This window comes from Scomber scombrus, chromosome 3 (genome assembly GCF_963691925.1).
Source record: "Scomber scombrus chromosome 3, fScoSco1.1, whole genome shotgun sequence".
Classification (NCBI taxonomy): domain Eukaryota; kingdom Metazoa; phylum Chordata; class Actinopteri; order Scombriformes; family Scombridae; genus Scomber; species Scomber scombrus.
Genome location: NC_084972.1, coordinates 22377670 through 22398434, shown reverse-complemented (window position 1 = coordinate 22398434; position 20765 = coordinate 22377670). Strand labels below are relative to the sequence as shown.

General features: G+C 39.5%; 1 protein-coding gene across 2 annotated transcripts; it reads left to right on the top strand.

Annotated features, from left to right (window-relative positions):
* The first annotated feature begins 5297 nt into the window (after positions 1–5297).
* On the top strand, positions 5298–8221 carry sp7 (Sp7 transcription factor). 2 transcript variants are annotated; one of them, XM_062444275.1, is made up of 2 exons: positions 5298–5318; positions 6872–8221. In XM_062444275.1, the coding sequence occupies exons 1-2, from the start codon at positions 5298–5300 to the stop codon at positions 8219–8221; spliced, it is 1371 nt and encodes a 456-aa protein (XP_062300259.1). The 2 variants fall into 2 exon arrangements, with proteins under 2 accessions (XP_062300259.1, XP_062300258.1); XM_062444274.1 differs by having other exon boundaries at positions 5298–5333.
* Positions 8222–20765: the final 12544 nt, after the last annotated feature.

Below are 20765 nucleotides of genomic sequence, written 5' to 3'. Positions count from 1 at the left end.
CTTACATACGGGGGAAAGAAGTACTTTCTCCTCATTGCTAAATGTGATTATTGCCATGTCTGGTGACTGAATATGTTCTGTCCACTGGCTGAAATGCAGCCTGTTGGTGGTTGGATTATTCAAAACCACCAACATGCCCCAAAGCAGAGACAGACCTCTCAAGCCAGGCAGGTCATTTTATTAAAAGCATGTTGTCGCTTTTCATGTCTGCCTCAAAAAGGCATTAGTGACTAACATCTGATGCCGTAATCAGCAGCACCAACAGCGGTACAAATGAACATGATATACACTGGTGCGTTGTGTAACCCACCACCCTGTCTCTCTGTCCCTCTTCCTGTCTCTCCTTCTCCCAGTCTTTCTGTCTATACGTCTCCTTCTTTCTCTCTTCTCCCCCACTTCTCTCGCTCTCTCATTTTCCGTTGACAAGCTCTCTGAATCTTTGACCACACAGCCTGGAAAAATAGCACGGAGTCATGCTGCAAGGCAAGTCTATCCCTGACCCTGATTCCCTCTCACCACATTTCCATCAGCAGTGAAGTAAAACACATCTAATCATTTCAATTTTCCCCCTCCGTCGCAGTATTATTAACATTGTTAATTTTCTGAGGGTTGCAGCCCAGAGGGGAATGTCAAGGGAAATGCATTATGGCGAGATATTCCATTGATCCACCATTATACACACTTACTTGGTTGCTGTAATGGCCTAATGATACCAAGAGGCCAATTTAAAACCAATGTAGAAAACAGAAGGCTGTTCACCCCCAAAAGAAAGGTACATTAAAAACCCAAGCATGTGAATGTATAGATGTAGCCCAACATCTAAGGAGGCTCGCTGCTTTGTTTCAGGCTCACTTGTACTGCTGCATTGCTTTCACGTTTCACAAAACAAAATATCTGGCAAACTCTTCACTACTATTTCTAGAAAGATGCCTGCTGGATGAACTTCCTATTACTAAAGTGAACACAAGGAAGCAACTGGGAGTACTGCATGCCTGCAGAGCCACAATGAGTACTACAATGTCTTCCTCGAGTAAGGGTACTATACTGATAGCTAATCTAAGAAAATCACAGAGGACAGAGAAAGTGTAAAATGTTCCTCAGCTAAATGGCCTCTTATTTTATTCTGTTTGACATAGAAAATAAAGACACTGGTTTTGAAAGATTGAAGTCTGAAAGTATGAAATCAGAAACAGTCCAGTGAAATTACTTTTCTCTTGTTCTCTGGCTATTGAATGTAAGCTACTCCAAAGCTGCCATTGTCCTCAGTACAAACTTACAAATACTCCAAAAGTACAAGAACATGCAAACTCATTGACAGTCACAAGCAGGAATGGATCTTGTCTGAAATTTTCTGATGCCAGAGTTTTGGTACCAATACTAAAATTATACTTATTTTGTAACAATAGTTTGAAGATTATAAATATCTGCTTCTACAAAACACCAAGCACAAACACAAGACATTTGCTTATTTAAATGCAGTCTAAAATTTGAAAATAATATAGTTATATCAGGAAATATCTGATTAAAGAACCATAACAACTTGATGAGCTGTTTCTTCAGACAAATTTTGGTCAGAACTCACAAGATAGTGAGGTTCAATACCCAGCTCGAGTACGAGGAGTATATGTAATTAAGCATCTGCCTTTGCATGACTCATCTCCTCTATTTTCTGATATCCTTTCATATACTTGAGTGCCTTTAGCACACAAGAAAAAGAGCTTGTGTCACTTTTCTCATCACCCTCCCTCTCCTCCTCCTCCTCCTCATATTTTCTGTCCTGTGGCGCCATCAGCGCAAGTTGAACCATGCTGTATTAAGACTCTATCTCCTCTCCGAAGACTTGTTTGTAAGCAAACTAACAACAAACTCGCTGCCATCATTTCCAACTGCTCCTCACAGGGAGCGGTTTTTCATTTTCTGTAGAGCCGAGCAGCCAGAAGAATCTAGAAACTAGAAGGTTTGCACGAACAAGTTGACCACTACTGAACATTTTGGAGACTTGCTGCTTCCTGTTTTCTTACACAGGTTTTTTTTTTTTAAGAAAAAAAAAGAAGAAGAAATATTCTGCCAGCAACACTCTAAATGTGCAACAAGCTGATGCCAAAGCTTTAGAGTACATTATAATTTCTATTTGAAAAAACACAGTTAGCAATTAGCGTGTGCCAACGCAGAGAAAGAAAACTGTCTGAACTTGATGGTTGCGAAAAATTATGAGACTATAGGTGGCCTACAAGCAGGACTGAAGCAAAGTCAATGTGAGTCAATAAATCAAAGAAATGTAATAAAATAAGTACATGCACAACTTATTCATATTGCCAAAGCTAAATAAAATAAGACATGTTCCGTTTTATCCATTTAAACCACTCACTAATGTGTCAACACACTGTTCTAATCAAAACCAAATTGAGCGACCAACACAGAGACATTCATCCTCAAAAAAGTTTAGGCATTCATACTGGAGTTTTTACCCAGAATACTCTGAAAGCAAAGGCCTGTATGGTAAGAAAAAGTCATTGTTTGAGGTACAATTGCCTCAGAATCACTTGGAAAGCACAGAAAACTAGTGTGAAGGTCTTAAGGAGTTATTGAGCAATCACATGCCACTTGTTGCATTTTCACACAGGCTAATGAGCTAGCAGTGTTCATTAGCCTAAGACCTTTAACTACTAATACATCTGATAGCTGTCATATGGACAGTAACTATCCATACGAAACATATAATTAGCCTTGGGGGAACATTATTGTGCCCACCCAAACGGCCCGAGGCTCATCGAGCCTGCTGTGCCAATACTGTACGTACCCGAAGAAATCTAAACCACACAGGGCAAAAAATAGTAGCAGAGAAAGCTTTTTGAAGAACCCGTTAAGAGCTTAACGCATTCCCTAATTATACATCTCACTTACTCTCTTTTTGAAGAGAACTGTAAATGGGAGCACGCCAAAGTTTTAGATCAGTACAAGCCTTATAAAAACGAGGAAAAGCCAACCACTTTGCAGCAGGATAGGAGTTTCTTTTACCTCCCCTCTCATTTCATTTAAAGGTAAAACAGAAAGCGTTAATGAACACTAAGGAGAAGGAACAGTTCACTTAAAGACTTACACCAGTAACAGGCCATGTGTCAAATGAGAGGGGAAGGAAATGCCTCAGAACGTGTCAAAAGATTGCCACGTTTAACACATGTATCTGTAAAGATTTTGGCACGATATGGTACATATGATAGATAGATAGATAGATAGATAGATAGATAGATAGATAGATAGATAGATAGATAGATAGATAGATAGATAGATAGATAGATAGATAGATAGCAGGTGTTGTTATCTTCAGTTTGATGTAAAGGTTATGTGACTGTGAGCACAATCCTGTAGGAGTGTGTGACAGTGTAAACTATTGCATGTAGCAGTCTTTGTTCTTCTACTCACACCCCTCCTGGAATAAGAAAATAAAGCAATGAAGGTCAGTTGGAGAGCAGACTGCCAAATATAGCCGCTGTGTTCATGTGAGGGCCAGACTCTCCAGAACGACAAGCCCAGCTCTGACCATGCCCTGTAATTGAGGAGAAAATAAGGACAGAAATTATATGTTTATTTTTGACAACAATTTTAATCTTCTGTGCTCTCCTTCAGAAAACGAGACGCCCACAAAAAGGCGCTGAGAATCGGTCTCACTGACTGAAAGTTGAGTTTGCGACTCAGCTTTCAACCAATAAACGGAGTCAGTCAAATGAACGTGACCTTTCAGCTAAGAAACCTGATGAACGGCGTTGATTCAAAAATGAATTATTTCCCATCTATGGACATTTATCTTCATTAAAAACACATCACACAGCTAAATAAGAACATATTATGAAACATGATTTTAAATTTATGAAATAACAGTTTATTTTTCTCATCAAATACAGATTTAGCTCTCCAAATACCCTAATTAGTATAAGTTAGTCTGTTGACTGTCTGAAAAAGACAGTGCTGTTAGACTATATAGAAACACATTTGTTTAAAATTAATGGTTTTTAATGACCACAATTTTAACATAACTGACATAAACTTTCTTAGTTTTAGAACATCTTCTTAGAACTGCAATAAAAAAGAAAAGTAAAGATGTAGATGGCTTGTCTTGTATACATTCCTGGCTTTAACTGTGTTGTCTTTAAAGACAAATAAAACTTAAAGAATTCTCTGGAATAGTTGCTTTGCCTAGGATCATTTTTTATGAATAAAACATAAAATAATTATAAAAGAGTGAACAGCAAGTTTAAGAAAGCAGAAAGTCATATTAGAATACAGAATACATTTTGATTTGTTAAATCAGCCAAATTATGCCTCGAAAAGATTTTCACTCTGGACTCACGATAGAAAACAAACAATCAGAGAATGACACAACCGTCGATTATCAAGACTTTTGACATTTTAAAACTTTCTCTTCATCCTTCATTTCTTTCTGTTTTTTTATCATCCTCGAGGAAACAAGTCTTTCCCCAACTCGTAAATCCGTCGTTTGAATTCATTTCATTTGATGCCATAATCTCTTCTTTATTTGACTTAATGATCCTTTTTTCTTCTTCGCCTGTCTCTGCAGCTCAGACTCTTTTAACCAGCACAGTTAATGTCTAAAAAAGCAGTTAACTGCATTTAAGAATATTGGAAACAGAGAGGAGGGTTGAAACCAGAATAATAAAATCTCGAACGGAAACCACAGCCTCGGTCAGCTTAATTTTTGTGATTTATGTGGCGTAGGCCGAGGCTTCATGTTCTTTTGTTATTTTTCCTCTCTCACAGAAATCCGGGAGTGCGCTTTATTTTCTTCTCACTTCTTATTTACTGCCCCCCCCCCCCCCCCCTCCTACTAATGTGTCTAATCGCATGAATACAATTGACAGCGTGCATTAATCTTTTATGAGAAATGCGGGTAGATAAGTCCCTGTGAGATGATGCCTCAGACTTCACTGGACTAATCCCAGTGGAAAAAATAATGCCAGTGAAATTGAAATGATGTCCACATGGTGATTGATGAGTAACCCATTCATGCATTTATCTTGAGAAATGATTCGACACTCTCAGTTTGGGGAGGTGGGATGTCCTCTTTTATCCACCAATCTCCTTCCATTTTCCTCCATCGCTCGTTTTTATTGCTTCTCAGCGAGTCTTCAAAGAGCCCGTAGCCTGTAATTAGGGGGCGGGCTCCCCGTGCCTCAAAACACTTCCCCGCGTTAGTGCCCAACTTCTTCCAAACTGTCCCGGGACTCAGAGCTGCGCTTCTCCCGCTCCCCTCAGCTTCCTTAGGATTTTGTTTCTCAGGGATGGCCGCATCTATTCTGGAGGTAGGGAATGTAATTGTAAGTATTTTTTAAAAAGTCTTCTTTTTATTCGTCTTGCTTCATACAAATCCAACATATTTTCATGTGAATGCTGTTTATTTGGAAGTACTGAATATGAGCAGGACAATGCAAATTATATTGTGGATGCTGAAGAATCTGCCATGGCCTCAGTGATATATTTAAACAAACTTAAGCTGTTGACAGAGTTTATTTGGCTCAGTAACATAAAACTTTGTTTATTAACATTATGCAATAGCCCATACTTGCATTTTCTCCAGGGCTACCCCCTTAAACAAAAAAACAGGCAAAAAAAAAAGGAAAAAGGCATCTAAATTAAAAAGTTAACTCATGTTACCACAAGCTGTCATTGTGGTGGGATCCAAGAAATTAAGCAGACACAAACTACTGAGATCTTTAGGTCTGTAATGAAGCGTCAATAATGTGAAAATAGACTAGGGCTTCTTGCATGAGAAGAAGATAACCACTAATCACCTCTGAATAGACAGTCACTGTGCATGGAAAGACCATAGTCTGTGCCTTACAGTTATGGGAATATTTAAGCAGATGTTTTTTGTTTTTTCAAACAAATATTCAAAGTTACAGGCTAGGATTAAATAGAAGAAAAAAAAATCGACTTTACAACATACTTCTTCACCATAGTCACAAGAGTCTTACATTAGTACCACAACAGATTTTTAAAAAACATTTAAATAACAGGAACATAAGTACTGCACACACACACACACACACACACACACACACACACACACACACTCAATTTAAGACTACATTTCTATAGAAATATTATAAGAATATAACACGTATTTCTCACATGAACCGTGTGTGGTAACATTAGATAGACATAACGCATATAATATGCTGGGCTGTGGCGCTTGGGACATCCCATAAAGAAAAGTCAAATACGAGAAACAGAGTACTAATGTAAAGACATTTTAATGTAAATTAAAAACATTCTGTTTAAGATATCTAAGAATACGCTGACTTGAAAAATAGAAAATCTTCTAAACTGTCAGCTTTTACAAAAAGAATGTTTACAGTTAAAACGCAGTTACACTTAAATGAGCAGCAGCTTGTGTAACAATGTCAAATGCCACGGTGAAAAAAAAAACATGTTTGACAAGATGTCTGTGTCTGCTGTAACTAGGACATTACAGTTAATGGTGCGTCACTTACATACATGACTACACAATGTATATTCATGGAGGTTGGGATTGGTGGAGACAGGTGGGGAAAAAAACCTAAAAGTAAACATCAATGCAAAATTAAGAATAACATGTAGACAGTGGTTTAGGTGAAACAAAAGAGCAAGGGAATTCCTCCTTTGCTGAGCAGAGCAGAACCTTCCCAAGCGTAAACATTCACTGCTTGAAATTGCCCTGACTACTTTGAAAACGGAGAGAGCAGGAAAAGCCAGTGGTGGCAGTCAGACATACGTTTTTTATTAGAGTTGACACTGACAGAAGCAGCAGCAGCAGCAGCAAGCAGCCATTTCCTGTAGACAGACAGTCTCATTTTCCTCCTTGTCTCCTCCCCAGGAAGACGCACGCTATGGCTCCAGTCCTCTGGCTATGTTAACTGCTACCTGTAACAAGTTTGGCAGCACCAGCCCAGTCAGGGATTCAGCTACACCCGGTAAGACCGGCAGCACCACTCCAGTAAAGAAGCCCTACAACATGACCTCTGACCTTCAGACAGCTAAAAACGGGCGGACCGCAGACGGCAGTGGCCTGGCGGACTCCTACACTGGCACCTTCACCACAGCTGGAGGAGGAGGAGGTGGCGGGCTGCTCACCCCTACTGGAAGCCCCCCTCCTTCAGCCGGAGGCTACACTACAGAATATAACCCTTTCTCCCACTCCTTCCAGACCTCTGTCTCCCAGGACCCGTCTCTTTTAGTGTCCAAGGCCCACGCCACAGCAGACTGCCTCACCAGTGTCTATACCTCGCTGGATATGACACACCCTTATGGCTCCTGGTATAAAGCCGGCATCCATCCTGGCATTACTGCTGCCCCAGCTAATGCCACGTCCTCCTGGTGGGACGTCCACCCCAACTCCAACTGGCTGTCAGCAACCCAGCCCCAGTCAGATGGAGGTCTCCAGGCCTCCCTGCAGCCTGTCGCACCACAGGCTTCCCTTAGCCCACAGCTGCCCAGTTACAGCACCGATTTTACACCTCTAAACCCAGCCCCTTACCCTTCTGTGGGACTGGGCTCCTCCTCTCACCTCCTCCAGCCTTCCCAGCACATGCTGCCACAGGACATGTACAAGCCCAAGCCTGTGCAAAGCGCAGGGCTGATTGAGAGTCCCATGGGCCTAAAGCCTTCAAGGGGATCAGGGGGCTACAGTGGAGGGGGAGCACCCACCAGGTCTTCATGTGACTGCCCCAACTGCCAGGAGCTGGAGAGGCTGGGGGCCTCAGCTGCATCCCTGAGGAAGAAGCCAGTCCACAGCTGCCACATCCCAGGCTGTGGGAAGGTCTATGGTAAGGCCTCCCACCTCAAAGCTCACCTGCGCTGGCACACTGGCGAGAGGCCCTTTGTGTGCAATTGGCTGTTCTGTGGGAAGCGTTTCACCCGCTCGGACGAACTGGAGAGGCACGTGCGCACCCACACACGGGAGAAGAAGTTCACCTGTCTACTGTGCAACAAGCGTTTCACGCGCAGCGATCACCTCTCAAAGCACCAGAAGACCCACGCAGATTCTGCATTGCAGGGAAAAGCTGTAGCTGTGGAGGGAGACACAGATCCCCGCAGTGAAGAGACTGCAGAGCTCAACACCAGCGCTGTGCCCACCAATGCTGTCGCTGACCCAATCACCAACGGAGATGAGAAAACTGGCACACCTAATGGAGTGGAGAACAGCAGCGGACTGTTGGAGATCTGACTTCACTCAGTGTTGAATCCAGTGTTATTTTGAAACATGGTGGGTCAGTTTTATGAAGGTGAAAAATTGACCTTTTAAATAAAAAAGGGCAGTATTTTGTTTCAAGACATACAAAGGAGATCAGATCATGTTTGAAAAGACTTGATATAATAAATGACTAAGTATGTTGCAGGTAGCAATCACTTCATTTTCTCTGGACCACACACACAAATATACATCAATGCACACGTTTGCAGGCACACACACTCAACACACGCAAATATTAAGCCTCCATGCCAGCGTGTACATGCACACAAATATAATATGCCTACAAGCACAGGAAGAAGTATGAAGAAATGTGCAAGCATACATAATGCAAACATGCATGCAAGCGCACACACAAAAGTATGCCTGCACGCATACGTACAAGTAAACACGCTCATGCACACATTTTGTAACTTACACACATTTTCTGCCTTTCAAATGAGACAAACCACTGGGGAAATTTAATCTGCAAAAGCAGAAGGAAAAGAGCTCTGAAGCCGCAAAAGGAAAGTAGTTTTAGAACGAGACTTATGGTTAGGATGATGGAGTTGACGGAGCATTGCATGCCAGGAGAAAAATCTGATTTACAGCTGTACTTTGATACTTATTCATTATTCTTGAAACAATCAATGGACAGTTTTACTTGCTGTTTCTTGTTGCCAAAGACTTCGATGTAAAAGGTTTTGCATTTCACTTTTGTTTGCTGTTTGCTTCTTACTATGTCTAATTTAATTTCATATTTACAGAAATAATCTAATTTATGTCTTAAATTATACACATGGAAGATTATCTTGCACTTTGCAGGAAATATAATGCCTGAAAAAAATGCAAGATAGCTGAAGCTGGCCAAAAAGAAAATAAAATGCATTAAATTAAGACTTATTTTTCCTATTTATTAGTTATAACATGGAGTTTGGGACTATGTTTTAAAGATTTATTTATAGATCTTGAGGTTAGATGTGTTTACTATTTCTATATAATCTTTGAATTGTGAAGTCTTCCACACCTAGCAAATTAATGATAAAGGGCTTTTCTTTGTTTGTACATTCTATAGTTATATGCAAAAATGTGGTGTGTTTTTTTATTTATTGAAAAGATGTAAGTATGTAAGGATATATAACATAAAACCATATTTTCAGCAAACATTAATTCATAGTTATAAACTGAACAAGAATAAAAACATCATTGTGGCATGTGCAGAAGTTTGGGTAAAGTCAGTAACACCCGGCAGATATCTGGCAGATATCACAGCTTGCAAACACTTTTTTGTATTCAGCCGTTTTGCATGCACAACTCTTTTAATATCAACCCACAAATTTTGATTTATCTTTAAGCCAGGGGACTATGAGGGCCATTCCACATTTTGAGGTATGTTTAGGGGGATTATCCTGTTATAGAAGCCATCTTCTTTTACAGATGGTGTGATGCATTTTTTGGTATTTAGTTTAATTCTTCCCTCCACCTGTGCAATGTTTCATGTGCCATTGGCTGCAACACAACCCCAAAGCATGATTGATCCACCCCCATGCTTAACAATTGGCTAGGTGTTCTTTTCATGACATATTACTCCTTTATTTCTTCAAACTTACCTTTGCTGATTGTGTTGAAGGAATATACCATCAGTCCACAGCACTTGTTTCCTAAACGCATCAGGCCTCTTTAGATGTTCTATTGCATACTTTCAGATGTTATTGATGAGGACACAGGTAAGGTTTCCCTTTACTGACTCTTCCATTAAGGTGCACCACCTCTCCTGAGTCTTTGAAATCTTCATGCAGGGCTTTTTTTGCAGCATATGAACAGTTCCCTCTGAGAGTTTTCTTGGTCTTCCAGATCTCATCTTGACCCTCTAAATTCCCATCACTCAATTACATTTTACATTGTGGGCATCAAAAACTTTTAAAAACTTACACAGCTGCTGAGAGGAACCCATGGTTACTAACTGTTTGCACAGGGTTTAAAGAGTTTGTAAAGTTTGTATAGCTTTGAAACTGGCACCAGCTGACATTTCCTAATGACAATCATTGACATGCCTCAGGCCTAACGAGCTGATTAAGGGCTGAGACATTGTAAAAAGAATCTGAGACTTCAGAACTCTAGGGTGCCCAAACTTTTGCCCAAGCCACAATGACGTTCTTTTGTTTTTTGTTTTGTTTTGTTTTTTATCTACTTATGACAAGAAAAAGGCATTAATGTTTGCTGAAAATATTATGTTTGTCCATATTTTAAAATGTTTACATCTTTTCAGTTAAAAAAAAAAATCACAAAATAATGTTATTTGTCATGGGCTAACGTTTGCATTTAACTGTATATATTTACAACAATGTATAGATACTGTTAGGTGTGTTATTTTTCTACTTTTTCCATGTATTTTCTCTACTTTGTTTAACTTTCCGCAATTATGAGCTGCCTGTGTTGCTTCAGTTAAAAGAAACCAACATAAGAGCTTAATTTGTTGCTCCGAATTTTGCTCACTGTGGTGAACTATTAACGTTTGCTGGTTTGTTGTGAAATGAGTGTATAAGATACTGTAAATAGTGATAAAGCATGAAACCTCATAAAGGTATACATGTAAGAGTTAAGGTGTGAAATCATGACAAATTTGGTGCTTTTAAAAGTAAAGACATTTCAAACACATTTTCTTTGCTGGTGTTATTCGTATACAAAGACATTCAGAGATGTCTGTTTGACTGAAATGAAAAGCTGCTTTTTCTTTTAGCATGAAGCTCCCTCCTCCACACCCTGCTCACCTCTCCTCACTCACTGCTGTGCTTTTCATATCTTACTATATTTCCACCTCACATGGCCAAGCAAATACTTTCATTATCTTTTGCAGCACAAACAAAGCCGTTCACTGAGGTGAAGTCTTAACTCCACACAATGACCCCCTTTCAGAGAGCCACTGTAGTTACACTCAAGACAATTACTCCACTCACCAGCTTGAGAGGGGTAATTACTGAGAGCGATGCTCCGGCAGAGTCCGTATAGAGGAGAAGAGAGGATTAGGACAGGGGAGCTGTGGTTGTATTGTTTATTGAGGGAGGCGGTCAAACAAAGGACCCCAATTAAGGCAGGATGCAGGACGAAAGACGTGATGTGGAGATATGAATGCTGAGGAGAAGCTAGACTGACAATCAAACTTTTTTTTCCCTCAAATTTGACAATGTGCTGCCAATATTGCTGTGTTTGTTAAAGTTAACATCACAACAAGTGGCACTTGTGTGTCTTTCTGTCCAGTTTCCTGTCAGGTCATTCAGGCTTTTGCAGACTAATAAAAATACTTGAGGTGGGTGGACTGCCCACACTGCATTAAAAGAGAGATGGCCCCAGGAAAGACTAAATGAGGCCTGCAACAGATGCTGTGTAACGTAGAGCCAGACAAATAATTATTGTATCCTAACGATATGTTAATAACCAATGTGGCTAAGAAGTGACGTTTTAAATGTATGATAATCATTTAAAACAGTTTCAGAGAAATACTCAAATTGCATTATGTAACCAGACCGACGATTTAAAAAAAAAAAATAAAAAAAAAAAGGATTTTCATGGGACAAGTGAAGAGGAGACCTGTACAGCTGGAACCCCCCTGAAGCTACCGACTCGCCTGTTGTAACATTTACACTTCCCGTGCTGCATGGTTTCAATTTAGGGCTTCTAATGAGCTGTAGTTGAGGTCAATTTATATAAAACGTCCCGGGGCCGACTCTGTCATCAGGGACCGGCATGTTTATGGTGGTCTGAAGTGGGCGCATGGTCGAGTCCGCAAAATAAAAGGCAAACAGGGGGAATGGGGTGTGTCAGACCAGTGAGTGAGGGAGGGGGGTGGGGGGGTTAAGAAGATGGTCAGTGGCTTTTAAAACCTCTGCTGCTACTAGTATTTTCTGCCTTTTTAAAATACACTCCCTAAACCAGCGGTGGCATACTGTAGCCTTAACTTTATTTTTACTTCTTTTATTTAGAAAGCCAGGAAACATTAAGTGTTGCTTCAAATAAGGTCATAAAAAGAAAAATACACATGGAGTGACACATAGGGGCAAAACCAGAAGCTGGACAATCTGTTCCATATGGTTTGCCCACCCGTGCCCCTGTACTCCATTTACAAAATCAAATCATGGCAACACACAGACTTGTTAGAGACTAAAAAAGTTATTTCAGCAGATCCCAGACACACCTGTTAAAGTCATCACACAGCCCATTTCCGACCCAACTACAACAAAGAAGCCATTTTAATGCATTTACTCCAGCAATGTTTCTTTTAGCCATAAGACTTGATGAGTAACATAAACTTGCGCTTCAATGAATTACCCCAGGGAATTTCAACTTCCTGAGAGACTCCCGCTCTTTAAAATAAGAGAGCACATCATGATGTGTTCAAGAAAATGCTAATGAATCTCCTTTTCCTGCTATTATCTGGTCCTAACTGAATAGTCAGGTGAAACAATGGTGTGTGCTGACATATAGCCAAAGGCACGGGTGCCTACTACTCCCTAACAGTGAGTGAGGGGCGGGGGTTTTGTGGGAGGCATGAAGCAGGACAAAAGCACAGGTGTCTGCAGGTGTGACTGGGTCTCTGTGGAAAAGCTGGGGAAGAAAGGGAAAAGAATGTCAGCACGCCCCGAGGCTCAGCAGTCAGGCTATAAGTAAAAACAAGATAAGGATTTTTGGCGAAGAGGAGGGTAAAGTGACCTGATTGAACCATAACATGACCTGGGGAGCAGTGGAGGTCAGGTTAACTAAAAACAGGGGTTAAAGAGGAAAACATAACAGATAAGAAAGGGCAAGAGGTAAAAAGGTCAAGCTATCTCACAAAAGTTTATGTTTACTTTGCTTATCATTTCTAGTCATCATTTACATTGTCAATGAAAGGAAATTACACCATGTCACAAAAAAATACAATAGGGTTTATCCTCATGAAGTATCATCCTGTGCTTTTCTTCATTTATGCACTAAATTCAGTTCACTTTGAAGCAACATGCCTTTAGGTCCAGCTGATGCAACAATGTTGTATTTTATTGCACTACTTCCTGTCTCTCCTGACCAAATAGTGGGACTTGCATGGACAATCTTTAAGTGCTATTCATATTTCCAACACTAATAGTACACATGTCGCAGCTTTTTCTAGGCTGGAGCTGTCTTTAAACTTTAAAGGGAATTCTCCGCTTACTGCCCAAATGCGGCACTAAATGAGGCCATTTTGTTTATAGGAACTGTGGGAGGGTTGTGGGTGACTCTGTGCCCCTTTAAAAAGATAATATGCTTCCCATTTAATGGCCTCCGGATGACAAATTGCTTCCAGGGGAAAATGAAGTTAAGAAAATTGCATGTGTGACACGTAAAGACATATCCACTCTACTTAAGATGTTTGACATCCATAATTCAATTATACACAACAGTAGGTCCTGTTAGGATTTTTTGAACAACCGCATTTGCCCATAAGGCACGGGTGAAGCACATATTTTGGCTCTTTATCTCTGATCCCGATTATTTCCTATGCTGCCCTTGAAAACATCATATAACAACAATGCAAGTGTCCTAATGATTACAAAATATTCATTCGACATACAGATTTGAAGGGTGCAAAGGAATTAATTTTGCATGGATGTGTGCACGATTGGTCCCTCTCATATGCAGTTGTGAAGGCAGTAAAGCTGGCATAGTTTACATGTGCTTGACCAAAATGGAACGTTTTTTTCATTGACAAGAGGAATAGTCCTGCGTCTCTTATAAATGGTTGGAAAAACCCTTAGAAAATGGATGGCCCATTATAACCTAATACCATTACAAATATCTAGAGCCTCCTATAAACTGTTCTTTCCTTTTGAAAATGCTTACTATCTTGATGGTATTCTGAGTGACATACAGCCCAAACTGGTTTTGGGTTATTTCTTTCTGTCTTTCTTTCTTTCTTTCTTTCTTTCTTTCTTTCTTTCTTTCTTTCTTTCTTTCTTCCTTTCTTTCTTCCTTTCTTTTTTTCTTCCTTCCTTTCTTTCTTTTTTTAAGCTCAAGCCACAAAATACTTCCTTGGAACATTTAAAGTGAAGGGATTTAAGAGAGACAGTGCAGAGAAGGGGTTCTGTATATGTAAAAAAAAAAAAAAAAAAAAACACCTCATAAAGAAAATGTAGCAAAAACGTGCTCAGATTGACCTGCCTCTGAAAGTACAGCAGTAAGTGAGAAAATAGAAGGCAGCCAAATAGCAAATGAATCTGGATCTGGATCAACTGAGTGAGGAAACTGAAGAAGGAAAAAGAGGAAAGAAGGAGAAGAGAGAGAGAGAGACAGTGAGAGAGACAGAGAGAGAAAGAAAGAGAGAGAGTCAGAATGCAGAAAGAGAACTGAGTGATTTGGGTTGGAAGTGGGAGAAGGGAGCCAGGGTTGGCAGGGTTTTGGTGGAGGAGTGTGGTGGTTCAGAAGTCCTCCAGCGCGAGGCGCCAGTGTGTCCGGCGGGGGCCCTGACCATGAGCTGCCTCACCCCCCCTGAGCCACGGCCACAAACCCCCTCTCCCCCTTCACCACCAGCACCACCACCCATCCAACCCAAAACCCACTGGCAGGCAGCGCTTCACTGAAGCTGCTGCTGCTGCTGCATGTTTATTTAATATTCTGAAGAAATTGAAATATCTTTGTGGGTTAACACACATACATACACCATTACATATCACTCACCCGCACACACACACACACACATACACACACACACACACATACACACACACACACACACACACACACACACACGCATACATTCACACACATTACCACCACAATATATAAATAAATAAAGTAGAGTAATAACGTTCTCTTGATCTGTGGCCAAGAATAGAGTTGGATAAAATGTTTTTCAAATGATGTTTTCAGAGGCGTAGAGGGAGGAGCGTGAATGTCTGACACTGCATGTTGCCTGAGCAGGCAGCATGTCTCAGTCTGACTCCCACAGAGGAGAGAGAGCATTAACAAAGTGGTTGACAAACAAGAAATAGTTCCCATCTGACAGGAGCAGAGTAACTGACAAATCAATAGGGACAGATATGTATGTTTGCTGGCAGAGTTAAATGCTTGGTCTATCATACATGGATGGCGCTGATTCTATGAATCTAAGCATTTCACATGTTAAGCAATTTAGCAGCTCTGAGTGTGTGGTCTGTAATTGAGAACATGTATATGAGGTGTTTGTGAAGTGTTAAATGAACAAATGTGCATGCCAGCCTTATTCTTAGTGTGTGTGTGTGTGTGTGTGTGTGTGTGTGTGTGTGTGTGTGTGTGTGTGTGTGTGTGTGTGTGTGTGTGTGTGTGTGTGTGTGTGTGTGTGTGTGTGTGTGTGCATGCATGACTACACACACATCCAAAATGAGTCTCTGATCATTACAAAGCAATTCCTTCAGACAGAAATCCCTTAAACAGCCTTGGTTTTGGGCTTCATGCTATCCCCCTTCTGTCTCCTCTCTCCTCAACAGCCACCAACCACTGCTGCTGCCAAAAATAACACAGGAGCGCCACTCGAACCCGCGCCTCACCACAGCACAGCTTGGCCGCAAGAGAGGGATCAAAACACACACAAAAAAGGAAACACATCATATTGTGGAAGGAGGGAAAAAGAGCATTCATACAGCTCCACGCTTGAAGATATCTACTGATGATTTTGGCAATGAAAGAACCACACATACTAATGCACCGGGCCAAGACAGGGGTAAGAAAAGTGTGTTTGTGGATGTGTGTGTGTATGTATGCATTTTGGATGAAGTATATTGTAACTCCTAAGACAGTATTCATTTCTGATCTTATTCAGTCGATGATTTAACCACTAGATCCATAAAAACACTTACATTATCATGTTATAGGTCAATAAATTAGGGCCTTCAACCAACAAATGAAACCCCGGCAAACAAGGCAAATTAACGCTGAAAGTATGAATAATGAATAGTAATGGGGGTTTACTCTGGTCACAGATAAATCATGTTGCTTTGATTGTAGGTTTGGGAGTTCAAATGGGAGACAACTTTACTTATTGTCATGGCCAGCTCACTTTGTGTTGCACTTGGCAAAAAGTGCTTATCCACACTGACACACTGATGCCAGTGAATGAAACCATCAGAATCCGAGCTCTACTTCAATGTTGTCCAGCAGGGGTTTACGAGCAAACCATCAGAGGATTAATTGTCAAACCACAGAAATAAAGGAAATGATGGAGAGGTGGAAAAAGTACTGAAATATTTTATGGAAGTGCTGCTAAATAGTTGGGCAGTAGGTTCTAAGCTCATAGGGCCCAAAGGATTTTAAGGGGCGGCACAATTCCCCTGAGTACTGACCAAGGAAAACAGATCCAAAGTACAAAAATGGACCCAAATTAGTAGAGCTGTCAATCTGTAATTTTAGCTATAATCAGTCTTATTACTGGAACTATAACTTAAACTATACTTAAACTATAAATAAATGCTATCTTCCTACACATTGACACACAATATAGTTAGACTGTATGACAGGACTTTGCATGTCTACATTTTATCATTTTATCTTTGTGCTCTGTTTTGTATGTTGGCTTCATTTTTGATTTGAGTTGACACACTGAAGGTTATAAACAATCCTATTTAGCTTTAGGATAATCAGTCGACTAAATTTACTATTTCTAAAAACTTACTGTTTCCACCTCGGTCTGTCGTGGAGATGACAGGTGCCAGAGACCCAGAGGATTGAAAGCACAGCCAAAGACACCGGCAGAGAGGACCGTCAGCTGGGAAAATCAATGACTGACTGTCGCCCTCTTCTGGATCCACTCTGTCATAACAAATTAATGCACAGGAGCCAAAATGCAATTATACTTGAATTAGAGTTGCCATGCAAAACAAACGCCCTTTAACTGCTGTAGCCTACAATTTAGTGAAAACTTTAAAAACCCGTATGCTCATGCAGAAAACAGGCCTATGAATTGCGGCTTCTTGCCTTCTCACACTAAAGTAGATTAGCTTGATTCAAAAAACAGTCACACACGAAGAGAGTAAACTACAGTACAGATAAGTTAGATTTTTACTAACAGAATATGTGATGATTTTATGTTTTATGCAGCAGTTAATTGTTTTAAAACCGTGCAGGGACCTTTTTTTAAATTAACACTGAGTAGGTCTAATTTCCTTTTGTAATTTAACACCAAGTATAAAGAAAGTATTACTGTCCTCACTACTTTATTTAGCTCTAGTATTAGATGTTAGGCTTACTTATGTACAATTTTGAAAGCACGACACTGAATTTTAATGGTATAATTCTACATGGGTCATTTTCCCACCACTCTCAGTCTGTTTAATGGATGTAACTATTCACCTGATTGTGTTGCGAAGTTGAAGCGGTCGTCAATGTCATCATAAAAAAAGTTGTGTATTTGTGATTTCTGAATGTCCTATCTTTACATCAGGGCGCCAGGTTGTGAGAACTCGCCGCATCACCGCCAGTCGGTGTTTTTCGGTGTCAAAACCGAACGAACCCAAAGCATCTTCGGACCAATGAGATCTTTTTTAGTGCTTTGTTGAACAAGACATTTAACAATAACAAGGCAAGTCAACCATGTTATTAAAATGCTTGATAAAACTATTGTAAATAAGAAAATAAATTACTAATGCATAAATTGTAAATAGGCTTATTCAATATAAATAATACAATACATAAAGTTCAAAACATAAATTAACTTAAATTGTTTTTTAATTTAAATTCAAAGGTTAGTAAATTATTAGTATGAAAATCATGCACTTCAGGGATTTACAATACAGTCGAAACTCATAATAAGCATTGAAAATGGGTGTTTGTTTGTTTGAATAATAAATGTGTCTGTATTAATAATATTTTGCCATTTTGAGAATTGTCTTAAGCAACAGATTTTCTCGTTTCTTTTTTCCTTCTTCTTTACTGACATAAGACACAATTTAAATTTACTCCACAAAATGATCATTTACAAAATATCAAAGTATCAAAAAGCTTTTGATTTGCAGAAGAAAGGAAAAAACAAACAAACTAGGGGAAGTTAGGGGAAGATATAGTTTTGAACAAAAAAAAAAGATAGTTTTTACAGCCTTTGGATTAGAGGAAAATTGAATTGAACCATGCATTGTTTGACACCCTTTGTGAAAGCCAAGAAGATAGGCTTTCAACCTGCAACTGTTCTTTTATGAATATGAAATTTAGCCAATACAATTTAAAATTGTACGGCTGGTAATTCATGTTTCCAATATAAAGTTGTCATCAATAGGCCTAGCTGTTGATATCGTTTCTCTTTCATAACCAGAGATTGAGTCCCTTTTTCATTTATTTTCCTTCATTTATGTCTCTATTCATTCAAGTTACTTTTGGACTCAAATTTCCTTATTATGGTCGTGGTCACTATTACATAAAGTATGGTCTTATTTTTGAATGTTGAACTTAACAAAAGTGAAGCTGACAACTAGATTTTAAAAAACTGTATCTTTTGGGCAAACATATTCACAAAGCCAGATTTCTTCAGTTTCTTCTAAACAAACATTTATTTTATGTTGAACTTCAGACATTCTGTGATTCTGTCTGTAGAGTCTCTAAAAACAAAAACTGTACAGACATCTGATCTCTTGAGAAACATTGTGGTCAACATTGACAGAAGATTGATAAAAGAAAGAGAATGATTGATAGTGGCCTCTGTCATACGTGTGTTTGTGTGTGTGTGTGTGTGTGTGTGTGTGTGTGTGTGTGTGTGTGTGTGTGTGTGTGTGTGTGTGTGTGTGTGTGTGTGTGTGTGTGTGTGTGTGTGTGTGTGTGTGTGTGTGTGTGTGTGTGTGTGTGTGTAAATAAAAAGACAAAGTAAGAAAACCTTGTGCAACACTAAAACAAAATCTTAATTAGCAGGGCCAGTAGTAACAGGCAACAAAAACAGCCGTAATTATTTTAGCAAATAATAATACTTAAAGTTTGATGGACACATACAACAGCAAAAACCAAGGCAGTTACACCCTTCTTTGAACTTAATTACCTTGAAGCACATAAAACACATAAATAAAACTTTACTGAACAGCAGTCTTCATGAGCTACACAGTGGAGATGGAATACACCACTTTACAAGGGGGAGGGATGGTCCAAGTGCTTAGTGCTGCATTTGATACCTTTCACCATCACATCCTATTACAGACTGGAACACTTAATTGGCATTAAAAAAACAGCATTAAGCGTGTTTAAGTGCTGTTTATCAGATTGCACATGTTAACGATGAAAAGTTAGACATACTGTTTAGGCATTTAGGCTTATTATGGTTTCGGCCTATTACTGATCTTTGGAATAGACTAGCCTTTCATGATAACTTTTCTTTCCACCATAGAAATCCATTAACTGGATCAGTCTAAACCATACTACACTGTGAAGTGAAGTTAGCAAGTTGAAAGATGAAAGATGTTGATTTCAATACAACCCAGCATGTAAATTGCCATGTGTACTGCCATTTAATGCATATACCTTTTTGTTTGTGCTTTTTGACTGACTATTGTCCTCTGACTGGGGATGGATCGGATTTTGATTTCTTCCATATTTGTAGAAGTGTAATTTCCTTAATATCTCCTTATCTGGAGAACAAATGAAAAAAAGTATTAAGAAAATGTCATATTTGTGCTGTTAAATGTCACTATGACCTAAACATTCTGTCAACTAGGTTATTAAACATGTAAGAGCAACTACAGCAACAACTGTGATTGCACTAATCTACAGTCTGTATATGAATCACGTCATGGCCGTATCTACCATACGAGCCCAGGGGCCCAGGAGCCTCAAAAATAGGACGAAAAAAATATCTGTTCCACTTGGCAGCAGGGCTATAAAATGAAAATATCCAAAAGAGTTAATGCACTGTGGTTAGGTTGTATCAATGAGTGTGTGAGAAAAATGATCAACTAGGGGAAAATGGACAACGCCAGAGGTAACCAAAAGGCAAGGCTGCCAAAAGAAAGACAAAACAAAAGGAAAAAGAATAGAAAGAAGCAGCCACAATAAAAAAAGTAATGAAGATAAGTAGCTTTTTCAAAAAGGTTAAAAATGAAGAAGAGGAAGTTGAAACATAAGTTAATTACGGTGGTCTTCATTGCCCACTGTACCCATGGTGGTACTAATCCAGCCTTGAATAACATACTTTGGACCTGCAATTTATCTAAGATAAAGGAAATAGCATTCATTGACTTCAATACCTTTGCTTAATCTTTGCTTAATTGGATGGATAGTATTTAAGTCTTATTAAACCCATGCCTAATATAAACTAAGACAGATCATTACATTGATTGTATACCTATTACTACTCTAAAAAATCATGACAGACATTTTTGGACCCCACCTAGTGAGAGCCCCTATCCATAAATCTGTAGTGACGGCCCTGCCTAGCTTAATCATAGATTAGATAGGACACATACATGTTCCGCTCAATCCAGTAGGAGGCGCTAATGCTACATTTAGGATGCAAACTGCTTCTAAAAATCATCGAAGAAGAGGAATTTAAGCTCGACCAATGAGAGCTCGAGTTCTGCGGAGGGAG

Bases quoted from the DNA above. Each gene is read 5' to 3' on its own strand.
- sp7 (XM_062444274.1), top strand. From the start codon at position 5,298: ATGGCCGCATCTATTCTGGAGGTAGGGAATGTAATT. The intron at 5,334-6,871 runs GTAAGTATTTTT...TCTCCTCCCCAG, and splicing joins TGGAGGTAGGGAATGTAATT to GAAGACGCACGCTATGGCTC.